The 23,114-nt window shown below is 36.7% G+C and overlaps 2 protein-coding genes across 3 annotated transcripts in view; one reads left to right on the top strand and one right to left on the bottom strand.

Annotated features, from left to right (window-relative positions):
• The window catches only part of LOC123525564 (poly(U)-specific endoribonuclease-B-like), a 97,565-nt gene that overhangs the window by 28,626 nt on the left and 45,825 nt on the right, over nucleotides 1-23,114 (bottom strand). The gene's annotated exons all lie outside the window — the stretch shown is intronic.
• On the top strand, nucleotides 1,967-15,983 carry LOC123525565 (cytochrome c oxidase subunit 5B, mitochondrial-like). The gene is made up of 5 exons (XM_045304707.2): nucleotides 1,967-2,125; nucleotides 8,637-8,711; nucleotides 13,012-13,100; nucleotides 14,083-14,191; nucleotides 15,459-15,983. The coding sequence occupies exons 1-5, from the start codon at nucleotides 2,017-2,019 to the stop codon at nucleotides 15,572-15,574; spliced, it is 498 nt and encodes a 165-aa protein (XP_045160642.1). The 5' UTR covers nucleotides 1,967-2,016; the 3' UTR covers nucleotides 15,575-15,983.

Raw genomic sequence — 23,114 nt, forward strand, 5'->3', positions numbered from 1 at the left:
TATTCACAGGTTAAAAAAAATGAAAAGCTGAACAACAACATGTACAATTTCACAAATATATCCATGATATCTGAAGCTATAAAACATCACGTTTCTTTTATAACATGATTATTTGGCAGGAATCTATTTTTAGATAATTTAAATCATAACATGATTATTTGGCAGAAGTCTATTTTAAAATCATGCATATTCTATATATTAATCTCAATTCTACAGTATCAAATATTCAATTCACGGGTTAGAACTCTATACGAATTGTTGTTGCTTGACAGCATGCTGTAAATAACATGCATTTCACAATAGATTTACGTAAAGACATACGGACACACATTGGCAGAGAGGCTGTTTGAAATGAATCCAAGATGCAAAGAACTGTATTTGACTTCGGAGAATGCAAAATTGGAAAATTTTTCTCCGAGTGATAGCATTGAACACACTGTAAACCAACTGAATAAAGTCAAGACTTGTGCAAGTGTAGATGCCTCTGGTAGAAAGAAAAGCGGGAAAAAGGTCAAAACCCAAATTAGCGGTCTGGAATGAAAATATATCCAACACCTTTAATGCAGCTCGCATAGCACATAAATCTGGGCACGGGCTGGGAAAATATGGGAGCAATCCCTGTGGAGATTCGGGTTCAATTCCCGACACTTGCATACAGACAGCATTAAATATGCATTGAATTTAGTAAAAATAAGCCTTTTTCTGTATTTTAAGAAATTAAATACCGGGAATCGAACCCGGGACCTCTCGCATCTAAGGCAGACATTCTATCACGTCACTATAAATGCTATCCCATATAGCAAGGCAGTATAAGTGCAGCCTTATACTATACTACATACACACCCTCAATTTAGAATTCGTCCTCGAATTCTTGGAGTATCAACCTCTTTGAGATGTTCCGGGGTGTCTATTCATATCTACTCGTGAGTTTATGTTGGGCGCCAAATATAACAGACTGAAAATACTTCAGCCCTGACCTGGAATCGAACCCGGGAACCTATTTCATCTAAGGCAGACACTACCACGTTACTATAAAAGCTAGCTCATACAGCAAGGTGGTATAAGTGCACCCTTTCCCTATACCCAACTATATAAAGGCCTTTTTACTGAATCCTAGTTCTTGACATATTTGTGTAATCTTTTTCCAGGATAAAAAGATTTGCGATGCATTGGCACTGTACAATAAGACAGTTGGTCTGAATATAGACAATTTAAAGGAAAAGATAGAGGCAATACCGACAATAACAAGAGGAAAGGATTGTATTTGTTCTTTGCCAACTTGTTATGGCAAATCTCTGATATACGAACTATATACTTTCATTTTTTTACACTTGGTGTTTAATTATTATAATAGCTCCTCTCAGTGCCATTATTGAACAGCAACTGAAAAAAACTTGGTAGCATATAGTAAAATCTAGGAACCTTAACTTACATAAATAATTATTCCCTTCTCTCGCACAAAGTATCACATGAACTCATTTTTTCCTAGTACATTAGACTCTGAAACAACCTACCACATCATGTAAATTCCAGTGTTACTCTTAACGAATTTAGGATGAGTAGCTTGGAATTTACCGTTGTTCTAACCTGAAATGAATATTTGTATCATCTTTTAACCTTTATTTAACTTGTTATATAGTAGTCCTAATTTTAATAGTGCAGACTAATCTTGTGTCTTTAATAGCGGCTTAATCATCAAAGTGTCCCAAAGACAGTCTGAAGTCAGTTATTGACTGTTGGGAGTATAATGTAGATGATATTATCATCATTCTTATTATAATGATTAACTCCCTCCGTATAGAGTACAGTAATATTAGCAATCGGAAATGTACCTGATATCCACATTCAGAGATTTTTAGACTTGTGTATAGTTTAGACCTGGATCTTTAGATCTTTATATACCCTGATACTCATCACCGTAAATCAGTATCTGTACTTTTCGTTGTACCGCTTTTCGTTATATTTTCTCTTTCCGTATTTTAGTAGTTCTGAATCGCTTCGACCTTCACGTACAAAATGGCAACGCTTATCCGCCAAACCCCACGGTTATTAAGCCGTTCGGTCTTTTATACTGCTGCCAGAGCAGGATCTGGAGAGGCAAAGAAGGCAGAAGATACTTATCAAAGTATCTACATACTCTTATAACACTAACCTTGCTAATTTCGCACTAAATTCGACTTGATCTGGTGTATCGTTCAATTTTTTTGGGGTGGGGTAATGGAACGTCCATCACGTTTGTCTGTTTACTAATTAGTCCAACAAAGTTGACGCGATCCTAGGAAATATTGAGATAATTTTTTCATATTCGCAATATCCCCACTCGCGTCAAACACTCGAAAGACCAAAATAGTGGAGGAAATTTTCATCGCTGCTGATGTAACATACTGACCCCGTTGAAAATTTACCACATTGGTCCTTTTTCAATGTTGAGAATTGACACCGTCAACATTTCAACATTATAAATTGATCAAAAGGTCCTTTTTCAACATTAAGCATTTAAAATGTTACACCGGCACTTTACTAGTAAAGGTAAAATGTAAAGGTAAGTTTTATTTAGCGTCGCTTGGTGAAACAATTAACATAAGCTCTATAGAGCTTTTCTGCGACCCTATATTAAGAACAGTTAAAACAAATCAAGTCAAAATAATTTGACGTTCAGATTGTTTTATATTTGTGATGGGGCAGTATAAACGTCAAAACTTTGAATGACCAAAATAATGGAGGATATATCATAGTACTGTACACAGTCGTGTAAAGTTATTGGTTTTATCGCTTGCGCATATTGTCGTGTAGACACGGTAAACGTTAATTATGTATAGTGCAACTACAATACATAAGTTTAAAATAAATCACCAGAAAATTCGTAATTTTGAATATTATTTGATAATTTTTACATAAATCAATGAGGAATTGAATCCCCTTTCGATACATGTATGATGTAAGTTTTATTTGAATATATGGCCAATTTGTGACATAATCAGCATTTAAACCTATAGCATTTAAAGCGTCGGCGCTATGAAAATTTCATTGGAAATTGCTTCCACTATTTTGGTCTTTCAGATGTTTGACGCGAGTGGGGATATTGCCCATGGATATGAAAAAGTTATCTCAATATTTCCTGGGACCCAGGGCCCATTCAATTGGGAAAAATGGCGCGTAAAACCTGACAATTGGGGAAATTTCAAAAATAAGTTTTACCATATGAAATTTCATCATTGTATGTCACATTACAAAAACAAGTCAATTTTTCTGTTGTTTTTCAGTAAAGATACATATTGGCTGAATTTATGACAAACTACCTCCCTTTATTTTATGTAAACAAATATATGAGATTGGTTTTAAATGTTATTTAAGTCTTCCAGGGTAAGGAATAGTCATGTTAGTAAAAAAATGCAGCATTTGAGCCTAGGACCCTCAAACTTCGTATGGAAATTGGCCCTGACTAGGTCCAAAGGGACTGTTACAGGAACATGTTTATCCTAATGATATTTGATGTGTATGCCTATGTGCTCTATGTTAAAATTTGATCATATCATTTTGAGCAATGATACTCAGGTGAGCGATACAGGGCCATCATGGCCCTCTTGTTTGTCTCTGTTGTTAGCTCACCTGTCACAAAGTGACAAGGTGAGCTTTTGTGATCGCGCGGTGTCCGTCGTCCGTCCGTGCGTCCATCTGTGCGTGTGTCCGTAAACTTCTGCTTGTGACCACTCTAGAGGTCACATTTTTCATGGGATCTTTATGAAAGTTGGTCAGAATGTTCACCTTGATGATATCTAGGTCAAGTTCGAAACTGGGTCACATGCCGTCAAAAACTAGGTCAGTAGGTCTAAAAATAGAAAAACTTTTTGACCTCTCTAGAGGCCATAATTTTCAATGGATCTTCATGAAAATTGGTCAGAATGTTCATCTTGATAATATCTAGGTCAGGTTCGAAACTGGGTCACGTGCAGTCAAAAACTAGGTCAGTAGGTCTAAAAATAGAAAAACCTTGTGACCTCTTTAGAGGCCATATATTTCACAAGATCTTCATGAAAGTTGGTCAGAACGTTCACTTTGATGATATCTAGGTCAAGTTCGAAACTGGGTCACGTGCCATCAAAAACTAGGTCAGTAGGTCAAATAATAGAAAAACCTTGTGACCTCTCTAAAGGCCATATTTTTCACTGGATCTGTATGAAAGTTGGTCTGAATGTTCATCTTGATGATATCTAGGTCAGGTTCGAAACTGGGTCACGTGCCGTCAAAAACTAGGTCAGTAGGTCTAAAAATAGAAAAACCTTGTGACCTTTCTATTGGCCATATATTTCACAAGATCTTCATGAAAATTGGTCAGAACGTTCACCTTGGTGATATCTAGGTCAAGTTTGAAACTGGGTCACGTGCCTTCAAAAACTAGGTCAGTAGGTCAAATAATAGAAAAACCTTGTGACCTCTCTAAAGGCCATATTTTTCATGGGATCTGTGTGAAAGTTGGTCTGAATGTTCATCTTGATGATATCTAGGTCAAGTTTCGAAACTGGGTCACGTGCGGTCAAAAACTAGGTCAGTAGATCTAAAAATAGAAAAACCTTGTGACCTCTGTAGAGGCCATATATTTCATGAAATCTTCATGAAAATTTGTCAGAATGTTCACCTTGATGATATCTAAGTCAAATTCGAAAGTGGGTCATGTGCCATCAAAAACTAGGTCAGTAGGTCAAATAATAGAAAAACCTTGTGACCTCTCTAAAGGCCATATTTTTCAATGGATCTTCATGAAAGTTTGTCTGAATGTTCATCTTGATGATATCTAGGTCAAGTTCGAAACAGGGTCATGTGCAGTCAAAAACTAGGTCAGTAGGTCTAAAAATAGAAAAAACTTGTGACCTCTCTAGAGGCCATACTTGTGAATGGATCTCCATAAAAACTGGTCAGAATGTTCACCTTGATGATATCTAAGTCAAGTTTGAAAGTGGGTCACATGCCGTCAAAAAGTAGGTCAGTAGGTCAAATAATGAAAAAACGTTGTGACCTCTCTAGAGGCCATATTTTTCATGGGATCTGTATGAAAGTTGGTCTGAATGTTCATCTTGATGATATCTAGGTCAAGTTTGAAACTGGGTCAACTGCGATCAAAAACTAGGTCAGTAGGTCTTGAAATAGAAAAACCTTGTGACCTCTCTAGAGGCCATACCCTTGAATGGATCTTCATGAAAATTGGTCAGAATGTTCACCTTGATGATATCTAGGTCAAATTTGAAACTGGGTCACGTGCCTTAAAAAACTAGGTCAATAGGTCAAATAATAGAAAAACCTTGTGACCTCTCTAGAGACCATATTTTTCAATGGATCTTCATGAAAATTGGTCAGAATTTTTATCTTGATAATATCTAGGTCAAGTTCAAAACTGGGTCACATGAGCTCAAAAACTAGGTCACTATGTCAAATAATAGAAAAAACGACGTCATACTCAAAACTGGATCATGTGGGAAGAGGTGAGCGATTCAGGACCATCATGGTCCTCTTGTTTTTTGTTTCTTGAAAGTGTCTACTAAATTGCACAAAGAAAGTCACAAAAAACACTGAAGACATTGAAGGGTCAACAAAACCTTCAGATTTCTGTGGGTCAGTACCAGCTTCACTTGTGTACAGTGTTTTATCCTAGTGTTATTTCTAGAGCGACGCAGCGGGGCGCCCCGCCCTGCCCTTTTTTACTGCCGCCACGCTGCCCGTAAAATGTGCCCTGTTGCCTTTGATCTTATGCTAAATCCCGCCAAATTCCCTGTTGACATGCCTCGGCGATTTTTGGATCAGCAAATTACGTCACGACGAGTGCACACAGGTAATGAGAATCAATGAAGTGTTAAAACAAATTGATAAAGACAAAGAGCTATAAAAATAAATAGATCGGAAACTTGAAAGGCATATAGAGCAAATCTCGCCAACATCCCGTGACAACTGAATGAGATCTCGTTGTAAGCGTCTGTTGATCACGATTGATCAAGTCGGCAAACGCTTTTAAATAAGGTTACTCTCTGATCGATTGTTTATAATGATAATGGTGCTTTTTTAATGTTATTAGTATTTTCTAAACGGAGAAGGAATGAATTTATGATTGGAAGTCTAAGAAATCAACAGTTTTCGTTTGAAAAGAGGACCCAATTCGGATTATTACGCGCCGGGTGTACCGCCAATTTTATACTTCAGTAAGCGTCTGTTGATTTGGTCACGATTGATCAAGTCGGCAAACGCTTTGAAATAAGATAACGCTCTAACACGAGATGACACGGGATTATCCCCAGTTGCCATTCTGTGTATTTTTAGTTCTTTGATAAAGAGTATGGATCCTGTGAAATGTCAAAAAAGCGTGCGTAAATGGCCAGCTGATTACCGAGCACGTGAAAAGTGCCCTAGATTTCTTTGGGCAAAATTTAAATTAGACCGTCGTTTAGTATAACAAGTATATATCAATGCCGTTTGATTCTACTGTAATTTAAACTAGAAAATGCACACATTTTAATGATTATCGAAAGTAAAAGAAAGTTTAGAATGTCCGTTCACGAGTCTTATTACTCCCGATGTCGTATGCAATTTTTCCATATTTCCTTCAAAAAAGCAGACAGTCGGTGTATTTTTTATGATGAGAAACATCAAAATATGTGGAACTATCTCTGGTTTACCCAAGTGGGTCATTTAAACTGAGTAAAAACTACTTTCAGACAACATTCCGAAAGTGTACCAGTATCCGGAGAGTATATTTTGGATATGCGATTTAGTAAACTTTAACCTTACTGTAATAGCACTTTTCTGTTAATGAAATATTGATGAAAGACCTGATAAATACATTAGGACTTTTGATAATTATCAGTTTACAATGTGACCTGAAACAGGCCTTTACCTATGTTGTTTACAACATGATCTTGGTTTCAAGATTAAGCTTATATTAAGGCCCTCCACTATTTCACATTCATATGAATAAGTTGACATTCTTGGTGACTTTTTTAAGAGAAAGGCTTGAATGGTTTAACCTAAACTATAAAGTAAGTAAAAAGCCTTTGTAAACTTTGTAACTAGTTTTGGGAAGATTTAGCACTTTATTCTGTGACATTTCTTTTAAGTGTGCAATAAAGATAAATGGAATACATATTAACTATAGACATCTAGAAATGCAACTACTGCTATGGTAACTTTCACATCTAAAAGGGCACCCTGCCCCTTTCGGACAGCACCCTGCCCCTTTTTGGCAGCACCCTGCCCTTTTTGAGCTCTAGAAATAACACTACGGATAAATACTTTTTCACGGGCTTGATCCGAGGATGTGTTTAATTTGTCATCTGCGTTCACTTATCTTACAGAATCCAGGCACTTTATCACGGTGGCTTGTATCTCAGCACTTGTTTTATAGACAAAGCCGAGGCTAGACAGCTTTTTGTTGTCAGCAGCATACTTTTTTATGACTTTATTTGATATAATATTTACTATCTATTACTTGACATATTTTCACTTCCGGTCAAAATTGGTGAGCTTGATTAAATGTGATCATAGTCCCTATACGGAACATAAAACAGTTCACAAGATTTAACTGAATCAGTACTTGAGTGGTTATTCGATTCACTAAGGAACAGCGCTAACTCGATTAAATATAAGGAACAAGAATCTTAAACGAAAAATCGGAAACGGAAAAATTGAGATTACCGAAACATTGGGATTTTTTGGCAGGTTTTTGGGAAATTTTAACCTCAAAATTGGGAAAAAATAAGCAAATTTCTGCAATTGGGATGGGCCTTAAAATATCCCTGCATGGTATAGGTTTAAATGCCGAATATGTTTCGAATTGGTCATACATTCAAATAAAACTTACATGCATCAAAAGGGGATTCAATTCCTCATTGATATATGTAAAAATTATCAAATAATATCCAAAATTACGAATTTTCTGGTGATTTAAACCTATGTATATACTGTACACGATTGACGATTACCATGTCTATATGCCAATATGCGCAAGCGATAAAACCAGTAACTTTACATGACTACTGTGATTTATCCTCCATTATTTTGGTCCTTCAAAGTTTTGATGTTTAGATTGCGCTGTCACAAATATAAAATAATCTGAACATCGAATTATTTTGACTAGTTTACTAATATGAATAGAATGGGGATTTATCGTTAATATGAAATCAGGCAAAGCCTCAAACAGGTCTAGGAAAGTGGTATATTTACAGATTATTTGTAAATTTACAGATAATCTATCCTCGAGGACGAGGTACCACTTTCAGTGACACTAAGAAACCACTGGCAGAATTAGATAAATTCTTAGTCTATGCCCTTGTGCAGATATAGCTTTAGTCAAACTAAAAATCACTAATCACACAACATTGCCTTTTAACAAATTGATATATATATAAATAATATATATATATGTCTGTAAATCTAATGATATTTTGATACACTTTTACATTGATTAACATATCACTTTTTTAAATATTTTCCAAAGTACCCTTTGTATCATAAAAGAACTAAGGGTCATCCATTAACAGTTGTAATAGGTCATGAATGTTTTTGAGTTTACAGCAATTTATTTTGATAATAAATCATTTTATTTTAAAATTTGCAATTTTAGCATTGTTTGCAATAATTATTTTGTTTTACAGATGTTGACAAAGAAGTACCAACCAGTGTGGAAGGATTTTATGGAAAAATATACAACAAAGCAGCAAAAGGGAAAGGTAAAATAATATGTTCATATAATGTTTTGACCAAATAAAAAAGTAAACGTGCAGGTCTGTTTAGATGTAAAACATAACTTTCAGGTCTACGTAAATGACACCTTATTGTTCATGAACTTACTGATGACTTACTCAGTGCCAGTCTAAATACTTATGAATGTTACCTAGACTATTAAAAAAAAATTCACCATTTTGTCAGCCTTGGCGTTCTGTCGGATGATTGTCCATGTTACAAAAGTTCAGGTTAAAGTTTTGCATATAAGCTGGTTTCTCAGAAACTACTTTGCCAAAGGCTTTCAAACTTTACACATGTGATGACCTCCTAGGGCAAGTTATATAACTTCAGCTTTTGTTTTGTCAAAATAATGCCCCATTTTAAGTTAAAATTCCTGGTTTATGTTTTGCATGAAAGCAGAAACTATTTTGTCAACTGCTTTCAATCTTCATGCAAGTCTTCAGCATCATTAGTTGACCTCCCAGGACAAGTTACATAACTGTAGCTTTCATTTTGTCAAAATTATGCCCCTTTTAACTTAAAATTTCAGGTTAAAGTTTTGCATGTACATGTAAGCAGATTTCTCAGAAACTATTTGGCCAAATACTTCTAAATTTCACACAAAGTCTAAGGTATCATGAGGTGACCTTCCAGGACAAGATACATAACTGTATCGAAATTATGCCCCTTTTTATGCCCCTGGCATCTACTGATGCGGGAGGCATATAGTGATTGTCCTGTCTGTGTCCGTCCGTCCGTACGAGGTTAACCAAATGGGACCGTTTCGTCTAGCATCAATACCCCTTACTAGAATGACTTGATACTAATGCAGATGTAACTTGTGACCATTCCTCATCTTCAGACATCACCTGATCTCAGTTTGACCATGACCTCATTTTGGACTTAGGTTGCTTTATAAATATGGGCCATCTTTTGGTTAACCAAATGAGACTGTTTCGTCTAGCATCAATACCCCTTGCTAGAATGACTTGATACTAATGCAGATGTAACCTGTGACCATTCCTCATCTTCAGACATCACCTAACCAAAGTTTGACCTTGACCATGACCTCATTTTGGACTTAGGTTGCTTTATATGGGCCATCTCTTGGTTAACCAAATGGGACCATTTCGTCTAGCATCAATACCCCTTACTACAATGACTTGATACTAATGCAGATGTAACCTGTGACCATTCCTCATCTTCAGACATCACCTGACCTCAGTTTGACCTTGAACTTGACCTCGTTTTGGACTTAGGTTGCTTTGTATCGACAAGGATGCCACCGGGGGCATCAAGCGTTTATTGAACGCAGCTTCTTGTTAATATAGAAGTTCTGGTACAGTTTTGCTTGAAAGCAGGTTTCTCAGGAATTACTAGAGCAAAATTTAAAGTTTTCAGATTGTTCACGCGTCTTCAGCATTTCTTCATGCGTCTTTAGCATCAAGGGATGACCCAGGCCTTTTTATACGCCCGTTTGAAAAACTGGACGTATTATGGGAACGCCCCTGGCGGGCGGATGGGCGGGCGGCGTCCACAGCTTTGTCCGGAGTATATCTTCTACATGCATGGAAGGATTTTGATGAAACTTGGCACAGTTGTTCACCATTATAAGACGGAGTGTCATGCGCAAGACCAGGTCCCTAGGTCTAAGGTCAAGGTCACACTTAGAGGTCAAATGTCAAATTCAAGAATGACTGTCCGGAGCATATCTTCTTCATGCATAGAGGGATTTTGATGAAAGTTGGCACAATTGTTCATCATCAGGTCCCTAGGTCTAAGGTCAAGGTCACACTTAGAGGTCAAAGGTTACAAGAATGAAAACTGTGTCCAGAGCATTTCTTCTTCATGCATGAAGGGATTTTGATATAACTTGGCACAAATGTTCACCACCACGAGGCGGAGTGTCATGCGCAAGAACCAGGTCCTTAGGTCTAAGGACTTTGTCCAGAGCATTTCTTCTTCATGCATGAAGGGATTTGGATATATCTTGGCACAAATGTTCACCACCACGAGGTGGAGTGTCGTGCGCAAGAACCAGGTCCCTAGGTCTAAGGTCAAGGTCACACTTAGAGGTCAAAGGATACAAGAATGAAAACCTTGTACGGAGCATTTCTTCTACATGCATAGAGGGATTTTGATATAACTTGGCACAAATGTTCACCATCACGAGGCGAAGTGTCATGCGCAAGAACCAGGTCCCTAGGTCTAAGGTCAAGGTCACACTTAAGAGGCCAGAGGTCAGATACAAGAATGACTTTGTCCGAAGCATTTCTTCTTCATGCATGGAGGGATTTTGATGTAACTTGGCACAATTATACACCATCATGAGACAAAGTGTCATTCATGTGCAGTTCCCTTTAGAATTACTTCCCTTTGTTGTTACTATAAATAGCTTCTATTGTAACTTTTTCACTACTAGTCGTAGGGAAAAATCAAGACCACTTTTCTGTAGTACAACATGCATGCTACATCCAATTTTGAGGTGTATTTTGACCATTCTCTACTTGGTAAAGATTTTTGTGTGGACTTGCAATTTTTTTTGGATTTTTTTTTTTTTTTTTTTTTTTTAAGATTAACTTCCCTTAGTTGTTACTATAAATAACTTATATTGTAACTTTTTTATAATTGACCGTAGGGAAAAACCAAGACCACTTTTCTGTGGTACAACATAGATGTTACTTTCAAATTTCAGGTGTATTTTAAGGCATCTCTATCATTCTGGTAAGGAGTTTTTTTGTGGACTTAGAAAAACAAAAGACTTACAATGATTACTAAACAACCACAAAATTAAAATTCCATTTGCAAATACAGGTGCTAGAGTAAAGAAATTTGCTGTGATGGTCGTATATTGTGACATTCTGGCACTCTAATGTTTCCATTATTTTGTGGAATGCCACCAACACCAATGGAATTGGGAAAATGCTCTAGGAAATTGCCTTAATTGGGAAAAATTGAAAATTACTATAGTAATATATAGTTGGGGGCACTTTGATTTACCATTGTCCATCTGGATGTCTGTCTGAATGTGTGTTTTGTAATTTGTATATCTCAAAAAGTATTTCAGTTGTCATCAACCTATAGGATTGTTATTCAGCCTGTGAAGATGTGCACTTAGGTTTTTTGTTAGGAATTTCACTCAATAAGACCAGAGTTAAACTTGTGACCATTGACTGTCAGAAATATGCATAAAGTGCCTAACAGTTTGTGTCACATGTTCTCAAGAATTTGACCTTGAGTCATGAAACATCAGGTTGTCATTCAGCATGTAAGTGTGCATATTCAGTTTTGGTTACAGATTTCTGTTAGCCAGACAAGAGTAATGGCTCTTGGTCAAAAAGTTTTTGTCACAGATATCTTTAAAAGTATTTTATTTATAGCCATGAAACACAATAGGATCTTTATTCAGCACAAATTATGCACCTCGGGTTTCAATTGGGATTTTATTCAGTCAGACTCGAGTTATGGTATTTAATTTTAATATTAAAAATATGCATGGCTTAAAAGTTGTTGTCACATTAATTTGTAAAAGAATTTGACCCAGGGTCATGAAACCATATAGGAATATTGATATGTCTCCCACATGTAGTGAGGGAGACATATTGAATTAGTGCTCTCTGTCAGCCAGTATGTCACACAACCAAACTAAGGGGGAGGGAGGGGGAGGTGGGGGTTGTGGAATCAGTGCAGAATTATGGCCCTTGATTCATCAAATTTTTGATGATTTTGCCACTTCTCTTATATTGTAGGGCAGATTTCCACTAAACATTTCAGGAGTGATCATTGTCAAGCATCCTTCTTTGTATTTTCGGCATGTTCCGGTTCATTGATTTTAAGTTTAGTTTTGGTTCTGATTTATCCAATTTTATTATGTTTTAGCCACTTCTCTTATATAATTGGATGGATAAATTTCCAACAAAACCTACAGGTGTGATCAGTGTTAAGTGTTATTATGCATTTTATCTGTATGTTCCGGATCAGTGATTTTTGGGGGAGTTATTACCATTTATTTGTCAAATTTTATGATTTTTTTGGCAACTTGTCTTACACCATTGTGCAGATTTCCAGAGTTAAATTAGTCTTGTGTTGTCAACTAGGAAATATAACAAGCAGTGACAGGAAGTGGGAGCACCAGTGGTCTACGGACACATCTAGCCTTTACTAAGTTTTACTCTTTTTGTACTGATGTACCAGTTATGAAAATCATATTTGATATTTTTCTCTGTGAAAGTGCCAGATTTATTTCTCTCCAAAATTCCAGTTATTCATTGAAAACCATGTAATGTTTATTTACCCATTTTACAGAATTGGAAGGGGATAAAGTGCAGAAAGAATTAGGTTACTTGACAGGATTGCATAGAGCTGAAATGCTAGAAAGGTTGAAAGGTGTAAAAGTAAGTATTGTTAATTGTTGATATGGTTTAATGCACCAAGATAATCTGCAGGCTCTGAATTCTTCACCTTTAATTCCTGTAGGGAAGATGTCAACTACTTGCAGGGCATGATAGTAATAAGGTCATGAATCCAGGAATACTGGTTTGAATAAATTACCACTGTATTTAGTAGAACCAATGAAAGAAATTACAACAAACTGAACAAAACAATCGTTGTAGCATACCGTGATACGTGCAAGGAGATTTTATGTTAATATATAAATATATACAAATTGATCAGTTACAAAATTAGAACATGTTGCATGCCAATCTGATGTACCGAGTTGTCATTTTGCTTCAGAAGTATAATTTCACCAGACTGGTTTATATTTATAACAAAGATGCTACAAAATCTGATACTAATAATAAATACAGTGTACAGCGTTTGCATTATCAGCCTTGAATACAAAGATCACAGATTTAATGTGAATTCTTAAAAAATGTTGAGCTTTTATCTGCACATACATTTTGTACAGTACTACTTGTCATGTATAACAATTAACTGAGGGACACAAAAATATGCTAATTTTGCTGTTTGAATCCTGCTTCAAATCGGTCAGCAAATGCTGCATTAACCAAGAAAAGATATGACAGAATGTTATTCTGTTTATTATACTCTACGTCATCGTTACATGACTCGAACCTTCTACCTGTGGATGTTGACAGAAATGAAAGTTAAATCACAGGAACAACAACTCTCAAAGTGATAGGTTACACACATGACCATGCATATTACATATTGACTTTTCTTGTTACTTTGACAACAGATGTGAGACTTCGGCAGAAAGCATCTATGACAGTTACACCTGAAAGATTCAGTTGCTCGTGTAGAAGAGAATAATTACTGGCAGTACATAGTCAGATTACATCAAATTTCTTCAGCAATGTTGCAAACTTGGAGGGTCCATGTAATGATCACTTTGTTTTTGTTTTGTTTTTGCAGGACCCATTTGATTTAGGTGTACATCAGAGATTGGAAGAAAGTCAAGGAAGTTTAGAGAATCCTATTGTGGTTCCAACTACTTCAGGAGAAAGGCTTGTTGGATGTGTCTGTAAGTAAATGTTGAAGTATCCAATCTAGTCTTCTCACTAGGGAATGGCAAAACAACGTACCGCCCTATCCAGATGTGCCAACTTTGGTCCAAGAGAGAGAACAGTGCTGACAAGTACTATAATCTCTGTTACAGTATAGAAGTTATTACTGTAGATCAAGTGATTTTTGTGTCACTTCAGTCCTGCAGTTTTGATAGCATAAATTTTTGTACTGTTAACAATTTTGTACTTCATCATTTGGTATACTTTCAGAGATAAAAGCTGCAAATATTTACAAGTATTTTGAATTTATTGGTTGTTCTGTTCACTAATAAAAATGAAAAATAAAGCTGTTGCAAAAATCACCAAATCTACAGTATGATTTTGCTAAAAACAAGTAGGGCTGGTATAGAAGGAAGTTTAACCGATCAGTGTACATATGTAATTAAAAAAACATTGTTGGAATATTGATATATTTTATCAGAAAGTAATTTCTTCGCATCACAGCTGGACTTCAATTGTTGCCATGTTCAGTGTTGTCAGTTGTCAGAATGTATGATGTTAAGAATATGACACTTCTGTTGTCAGCAAGTAACCATTTACAATTACAACCAGACTTCCCATATTTGTTTTCTTGATGGTGTCTGTACCAGTTTAATTGTATTTGGTTATTAAGATATATGTATATAAATATTTGAGATTCCATACGTCTGTTATTCAGTGAGCAATCTAGGGCCATCATGGTTTTCTTTGTTAAATCTATATGAGCTGTAAAACTCAAATTTGAAATCTAGGGCCATCAAGGTGCAATTGTTAAACCTATATGAGCTGTGAAACTGCAATCTTGGGCCATCATGGTCCTCTTGTTAAACCTATATGAGCTGTGAAACTCAAATTTGCAATCTAGGGCCATCGTTGTCCTCTTGTTAAACCTATATGAGCCGCGCCATGAGAAAATCAACATAGTGGCTTTGCGACCAGCATGGATCCAGACCAGCCTGCGCATCCGCGCAGTCTAGTCAGGATCCATGCTGTTTGCTGTCAATACCTATTGCAATTATAGAAACCGTTAGCGAACAACATGGATCCTGACCAGACTGCGCGGATGCGCAGGCTGGTCTGGATCCATGCTGGTCGCAAAGCCACTATGTTGGTTTTCCCATGGCGCGGCTCATATGTCCTATGAATTTAAAGAACATAGAGTGCATGCATTATTAATGCAAACATATTTTTCAGAGTTTAAAATGTTACTTTACTAAATTACTGTGATTCATAATCTTTGACTAGGTGAGGAAGACAGTACAGATGTGCGTTGGATGAACATCTACAGTGGACTGAAAAGGCAGTGTAACTGCGGGCACTGGTTCCAGTGTGTGCAAATTCCTGGTGCACATGACCATTAATAAATTTACAGACATTTCCATAGTAAAATTTTATGACATTGATCGAGAGTTGAGACCAATTCCTGTTTTTTGTTGCTTAAAATATAAATAATATAAAAAATGAATGTGAAGTTCTACATCCTTTTCTGGTATAAAAAATTATCTAAGTTTAAAAGTATTTTCATCTTTTTTCTGTCTATATGATATGGTAAAAATATGTTGTGAACAAAAATCACTAATTAACTTTCAGAACTTATTTCACCAGACTATATAATTAGAAAACTTTTACCTGAAATGCATAGTGTGCACTTAACTTTTGTTGATGTTATTTTGTGATTTAGAAATGAATGTGCATTTTTATTTTGTTTGAATAGGAATGTGCTGTAAAAACTAATAAATTTGAGTGAAATATAGATATGTGATTTAAAAACTGTGTTTTGTAAAGTTTTTGGCCATAATATAGGTGTTCCTGGGTCACCATGTCCAGATATATATATGCCCCTAGCCGTTAGATTCTCTGCATATGATATTTGTTCTGCCACTATTAAAGAAGTATATAACGTGTTGTGACAAAATGTCATAGATTTATTGGCATGTTGATTTTAACTGGATTTAATGGCAAAGACAGTTACACCTGGACTTGGTAAAAATAGCCTGTTTTAAATTTGTTACACCTTTGCAAGAGGTAAAAATATGGAACCAAGAGACGTAACACAACAGAAGAAGCAGTCAGAATATGAGATTGTGCAAATGATTGAAGATTCGCATCTGCAATCAATAAAAAAAGGATGACTTGGTAACATGATTGGAAACTTGTAAATTTACACAAGATGTATATGACCTATGACCTAAAGACACTTGAGTATCAGAGTAACAGTCGGAATATAAAGTAGTGGATCTTGAGTATCTAACCTGGAATTGTATGGCTTTTGACGTTGTAAAGATGGCCTGTTTGAAATCTATTGCATGCATCTATGAAAGAATATTACCTTAGGCCTAACAAAAAAAATGTTTGTTTCCGGTAACATGCTAAAAAAAAATAGGGTAGGTAGGTCGGTAACTTTATGTCCCCCACCCCCATGGGGAAGACATTGTTTTTGCCCTGTCCGTCTATCCGTCACACTTCATTTCAGATCAATAACTGGAAAATCATTTGACCTAGAACCTTCAAACTTAATAGGATGGCAGGGCTTATGGGGAAGACGACCCCTATTGTATTTGGGGTCACTCCATCAAAGGTTCAGGTCACACAGGCCTGAACATGGAAAAAAATTTCCGATCAATAACTTGAGAACCACTTGACCCAGAATGTTGAAACTTCATAGGATGATTGGACATGCAGAGTAGATGACCCCTATTGATTTTAGGTCACTATTAAAGGTCAAGGTCACAGTAGCCAGAACATGGAAATCCATTTCGCCAGTAACTTGAGAACCATTTGACCTAGAACCTTCAAACTTCATAGGGTGATAGGACTTACGAAGTAGATGACCCCTATTGTTTTGGGGTCACACCATCAAAGGTCACAGGGGCTATCAAGGCTTTTTTAAACTCTCACGACGCGTGGTGGGGGGGGGTTACAGGAATGGTCTCCGTCGTTCCGTCTGTCCGTTCGTAACACTTTCGTGTCCGGTCCATATCTCCTAAACCCCTTGAAGGATTTTCATGAAACTTTGGTCAAATGATCACCTCATCAAGACGATGTGAAGAACTCGCCATCAGCCGTCGGCTCAAGGTCAAGGTCACAGCTCCAGGTCAAAGGTTTTAGCCTTCCATTTCGTGTCTGCTCTGTATTTCATAAACCCCTTGAAGGAATTTTATAAAACTTGGGTCAAATGATCACCTCGTCAAGAGGATGTGCAGAACTCACGAGTCAGCTATGCCGGCTCAAGGTCAAGGTCACAACTTTGAGTTAAAGGTTTGAGCTTCCATTTTGTGTCCGCTCTGTATCTCTTAAACCCCTTGAAGGATTTTCATGAAACTTTAGTCAAATGATCACCTCATCAAGATGATGTGCAGAATTCATGAGTCAATCATGTCAGTTCAAGGTCAAGGTCACAGCTCAAGGACAAAGGTTTACCCTTTCACTATCCATAACAGTGGCAGGGGATTTAGCTGTCTTTCAGACTGCCTTGTTTTACTAAGAAAGTGACGCCGATAGTCGGCACCTTCCCCTCAGAAAATTTTTCCCCAAAAAATCAATTTCCCCCACCTACCCGAGTCTTGTGGTGAAAAAAATCTCCGATTTTTATGTTTTAGTAATATTAGATTCACTTAACTCAAAAATTATTGCATCCTTAATAGTTTGACGTACAGCAACGATGTAGGCAACTAGTCAAGAAGGTGATTACACTAAATACAGCTGTTACGTCACAGACAGTGTGTCTCGGCATTCAACGCTCACTATATATGACGATGGGAACCAATTGCACAAGGCGTTCGGTAGACTTGAGGTTCCTTGTTTTGGCCCACGAAAATCGAGAAAAACTCGTATTTGACCTGCACAGAAAATGCCCCGTGCATCAGCTTGACTCGCGGAATTTATTTTGAAGCATCTCGAATTCAAAGTTGTCAATCAAGGCCCGGTGAATTTCAATATTGTTCTCTGCTACAAGCGGAAGTATGGCAGTAGGCAGAGCATCTTATACTAATTAGCTTCTGACAGAACAGATGTCAATCACGCGCCAACTGACACGTAATTTCGCTGTTTGTACAATAATGGCCGTCATTATCAAAGATGTTTATTGATCAATGTGTAAAAGTATATTGATAAACAATGTGAAGAGCAGCCTATTATCGTGAATATACCACTTGTTAATTAGCGGTGTAGCCTACAGCTTATGTTGTATTGTTACATGTTTTGCTGACTTAAAATAAAACTTGTGTTATCTTAATTTATTACTGAAATTAAAATCATTATTTTGTGCGCTTGATACGATTATATAAGCCGGTCAGCCGCTATGGTCTGTAGCTAATTTATTATCATTCGGCTTTAAAAAAGCAGAAATTATAAGTATTGAATATGTATGATAAAAGAAATGAAATTATAAACAGGTATTTTATCAAGAATTTAGTGCTTACTTTCGCTTTCCATATTTGTCACCCATTTTCGCGACCATGATTTTTGGACATTTCTGTCATTTCTTACAACATTTTCTAGTGCAATCTAAATAAATTGTTTATAAAATGTCTGCATTTAAGAAAAATATGACAACTGTTGCAAAAGCAGCTCTTATTTTGAAGCATTTTTCGAAAATAAAACATGCAAAGGCACCAAAGGCCACAGTTGTAACTCAGTCTTTATGAAACTTGGTCAGAATGGTTGTCTCTAGTATGATCTCTGGGGCAAGTTTGAATCTGGGTCATGTGGGGTCAAAAACTAGGTCACCCTGTCAAATAAAAGAAAACGCTTGCAAACACTCTAGGGGCCACAGTTGTGACTCAATCTTTATGAAACTTGGTCAGAATGTTTGTCCTGATGATCTCTAGGTCAATGTCGAGACTTGGTCATGTTGGGTCAAAAACTAGGTCAGTAGGCTAGATCAAAAGGAATTCTTGTTATCACTAGAGACCACAATTTAAGTTTGAAACTCATGTGAATTGGTCAGAATGTTTGTCTTGATGACTTGATGACCTGTAGGTCATTTTGGAACTGGGTCATGTGGGGTCCAAAACTAGGTCACTAGCTTAAATCAAAGTAAAAGCTTGTTAACACTAGAGGCCACAATTGTGACTCAGTCTTTATGAAACTTGATCAGAATGTTTGTCTTGATGACCTCTAGGGCAAGATCCAATCTGGGTCATGTGGGTGGGTCAAATCAAAGGAACAGCTTGTGAACACGTACTCTAGAGACCACAGTTGTAACTAGCCTAGTGGTAGAGCGTCCGCTTCGAGTGCGGGAGGTCGTGGGTTTGATCCACAGGCGCGTCGTACCAAAGACGTGAAAAATGGTACTAGTGGCTTCCTGGCTTGGTGCCAGTATTAAGAGGTTAGTGCTAGGCTGGTCAGCCCGGTGTCAGTAAAATGTGATGGATGGGGTATCTTCCCCTGTCTAAGGCGTGATATTTTCGTGAGGCAGCACTTTTTAAGTTGGGCATAGGGTTTACTGCTAATAGACCCCATCATTTATATATGAAAAATTTTTAAAAAAGACTTAAACCGAACCCCACACACACAAAAAAACTTGGTCAGAAAGTTTGGTGTTTTAAAGGGGGAAAATTTTTGGGCAAAGGGGAAAAGCTTTATTCACTCAGACCCTTTTTTTTTGCTCTAATTTTCCCCGAAAATTTGTAATGTTTGTTTTCAAAATTTTGGCAAGTTCAAATTGGGTCATGGGGGGTAAAAAATCGGGTCATAGGTCAAAAAAATGCTTGTATACACTCTGGGGCCATTTTTTTGCTCTAATTTTCCCCAAAAAATTTTAATGTTTTTTTTCATAAAATTTTGGAAATTTAAAATCGGGGTCAGTGGGGAAAAAAAACAGGTCACTAGGTCAAGAAAATGCTTGTTTACACTAAAGGGGGCCACCGTTTTTTGGTCCGTCTTAAGGGAAATTAGATGTCTCAGCACAGGAAACATGTTTATACGTTGGGGTGTGTTTTCTCAGGTGACGACCTAGGGCCTTTTTGGCCTTTTTTTGCTCCTTGAGGTTCATTTAGATTTTTTTAACCAAATTTATTACAATTGTATACCTAAGTCTTGGTTCCTTTTTGAAGGCCAATCCCTTTGGGTTCCGAGTTATGGCCCCTAAAAGGGCCAAAATCCTATTTTGCCCTTTGTCGCAAAATAGCAGCTTTATTTATGTTTGTTTTTACCAAATTTAAACCACAATTTGTATCACCATGAAACTTGGTTCCTTTTTGAACGGGGCAATTCCATTAGGGTTTCAGAGTTGGGGCCCCTGAAAGGCCAGAATTGGCTATTTTGAACTTTGTCTGCACAATACAGCTTCTTTTTTTCATTAAATTTTAATAAAACTTGCATAAAACTTGTGTCAACATAAGATCTCAGTTCCCCTTTTTGAACCGGGTATCCATAATGGGTTTCAGGTTTTGGCCCCCAAAGGGCCAAAATTAGCTATTTTGACCTTGTCTGTACAATGCATCTTCATTTATGACTGATTTTAACCAAATTTCCAAAAATTTTGGGCACCAAAGATCTTGGGTTCCTTTTTTGAAAAATCCAGATCCCATAAAGGGTTCAAGAGTTATGGCCCCTGAAAGGGCAAAAATTGCTATTTTGACCTTTCTGCCAATGCAGCTTTATTTTTTGTTTTATTTTAACCAAACTTGCACCAAAATTGTATCACCTAAAATATCGATTCCCTTTTTTTAAACCCCGAAGGGACGTATTTGTTTCGCCCCGGGGCGTCTGTCTGTCGTTGGGTTTGCAATTTCCCCTTTCCCCCTGTAACTCTTGAACCCTTTTAAGGGTTTCAAAGAAACCTGCCCTGTTCACTCATTGAAACGACGTGCGGACGATGTTTGGATGGTCCTTCAAGGGCAAGGTCACCTTAGGTGCAAAGGTCATAAAGACTTTTTTTTTGTTCAATTTGCTTGATTTTCATTGCATTCAGTGCTCTCGTTTTTATTTTGGAGGCCTTTTTTGTTCACTTACAATAATTTTTTTTTTAATTATTTCCCCTTTTTAAAATTTCTAAAAATGTTTTTTTAGTAACTTTTAGCTCACCTAAGCGAAGTGCTCAAAGGTGAGCTTTTTGTGATCGCCCCCTGTCCGTCCTCGTCAACAATTTTGACTGTTAACATCTAGAGGTCACATTTTTTTTGGGCCCGTCTTAATGAAAATTGGTCAGGTTACTCTCAATAAAATCTTTGGACGAGTTTTATATTGGATCATCTGGGGTCAAAAACTAGGTCACCAGGTCAAATCAAAGGAAAAGCTTGTTAACACTCTAGAGGTCACAATTTTGGCCCAATCTTAATGAAACTTGATCAGAATGTTATCCTCAATAAAGTCTTGGACGAGTTTGATATTGGGTAATCTGGGGTCAAGAACTAGGTCACCAAGTCAAATCAAGGAAAAGCTAGTTAACACTGTAGATGCCGCATTTATGACTGTATCTTCATGAAACTTTGTCAGAATGTTCATATTGGTGATCTTAAGGTCCAGTTTGAATCTGAGTCATGTAGGATCAAAAACTAGGTCACCCGGTCAAATCAAAGGAAAAGCTAATTTGCACTGTAGAGGCCACATTTATGATAGTATCTCAATGAAACTTGGTCAGAATGTTTATCTTGATGATCTATAGCAAAAGTTCAAATCTGGGTTAGGTGGGATCAAAAACTAGGTCACCAGGTCAAATCAAATGAAAAGCTTGTTAACACTCTAGAGGCCATATTTATGACTGTATCTTCATGAAACTTAGTCAGAATGTTAATCTTGATGATCTTTAGGATAAGTTTGAATCTGGGTCCTGTCGGGTCAAAAACTAGGTCACCAGGTTAAATGAAAGGAAAAGCTAGTTAACACTTTAGAGGCCACATGTATGACCATATCTTAATGAAACTTGGTCAGAATGTTATTCTTGATGATCTTTAGGTCAAGTTTAAATCTAGGTCAGGTGGGGTCAAAAACTAGGTCACTAGGTCATATCAAAGGAAAAGCTTGTTAACACTCTAGAGGCCACATTTATGAATGTATCTTCATGAAACTTAGAGTGTTAAACTTGATGACGTTTAGGTCAAATTCGAATCTGGGTATGTCAGGTCAAAAACTGGGGGACTAATTTTCCTGGTCGAGTCAATCCATGAAATTTAATCCTAACGAACAAGTAAAAATTCCATCCATTTTATATTCAAAAGTTAAAATCCACAAATTCATATCCCCAAGAAATTGCCGTTTTGACCAAAACCACGAAATTCTATGCCCACAAAATTAAGTGATTTTACAGTAACAAAACCACAGGTATATATTTTATACTTGAATGTATATTTTGAAATATGTGTGCAGTAAAAGTATACCTTTGACCTGATTGGTAACACCAGATAAATGTATTATGTGCAACAGACTGGATGAAATAATAGTTGGCAATATAACCATTTGTAGAGAACTGTCTGTCTGTTCATTCTTACAAATGGGTACTCATGTGGCTAGGAAGACAACAGATAATAGTAACTCTATTCATTTTGTTACTCGAAAAAATCAATATCTAGCATTCTATCATTCTTAAAAGTAGCTGACATTCCACATTTCCTCAAGATCTATCTTTCTAAATATTAATTTTTGTTTCCATAGCAACCAATTTTTAATGTAACAAGAAAATAAAAGGATGTACATAATATCTTCTGGTCCATTCTCTCCATACAAAGGTTCTTTCAAATACTGGACACATATTTCTGCAGGATCAACTGTTACCTGTGTAGGGCTACCCTTTTGTTCTCTTATTGTTCTTTAGGTCATATAAAAGAAAGCTTAGCAAATTAAACTCTATACAAGAGGACCATGATGGTCCTGAATCGCTCACCTATCTCCACATGACCCAGTGTTCAACTGAGTATGACATCGTTATTTCTATTATTTGACATAGTGACCTAGTTTTTG

Source organism: Mercenaria mercenaria, chromosome 3 (genome assembly GCF_021730395.1).
Source record: "Mercenaria mercenaria strain notata chromosome 3, MADL_Memer_1, whole genome shotgun sequence".
Taxonomy (NCBI): Eukaryota; Metazoa; Mollusca; class Bivalvia; order Venerida; family Veneridae; genus Mercenaria; species Mercenaria mercenaria.

Bases quoted from the DNA above. Each gene is read 5' to 3' on its own strand.
- LOC123525565 (XM_045304707.2), top strand. From the start codon at position 2,017: ATGGCAACGCTTATCCGCCAAACCCCACGGTTATTAAGCCGTTCGGTC. The intron at 2,126-8,636 runs GTATCTACATAC...TTTGTTTTACAG, and splicing joins GGCAGAAGATACTTATCAAA to ATGTTGACAAAGAAGTACCA. The intron at 13,101-14,082 runs GTAAGTATTGTT...TTGTTTTTGCAG, and splicing joins AAAGGTTGAAAGGTGTAAAA to GACCCATTTGATTTAGGTGT.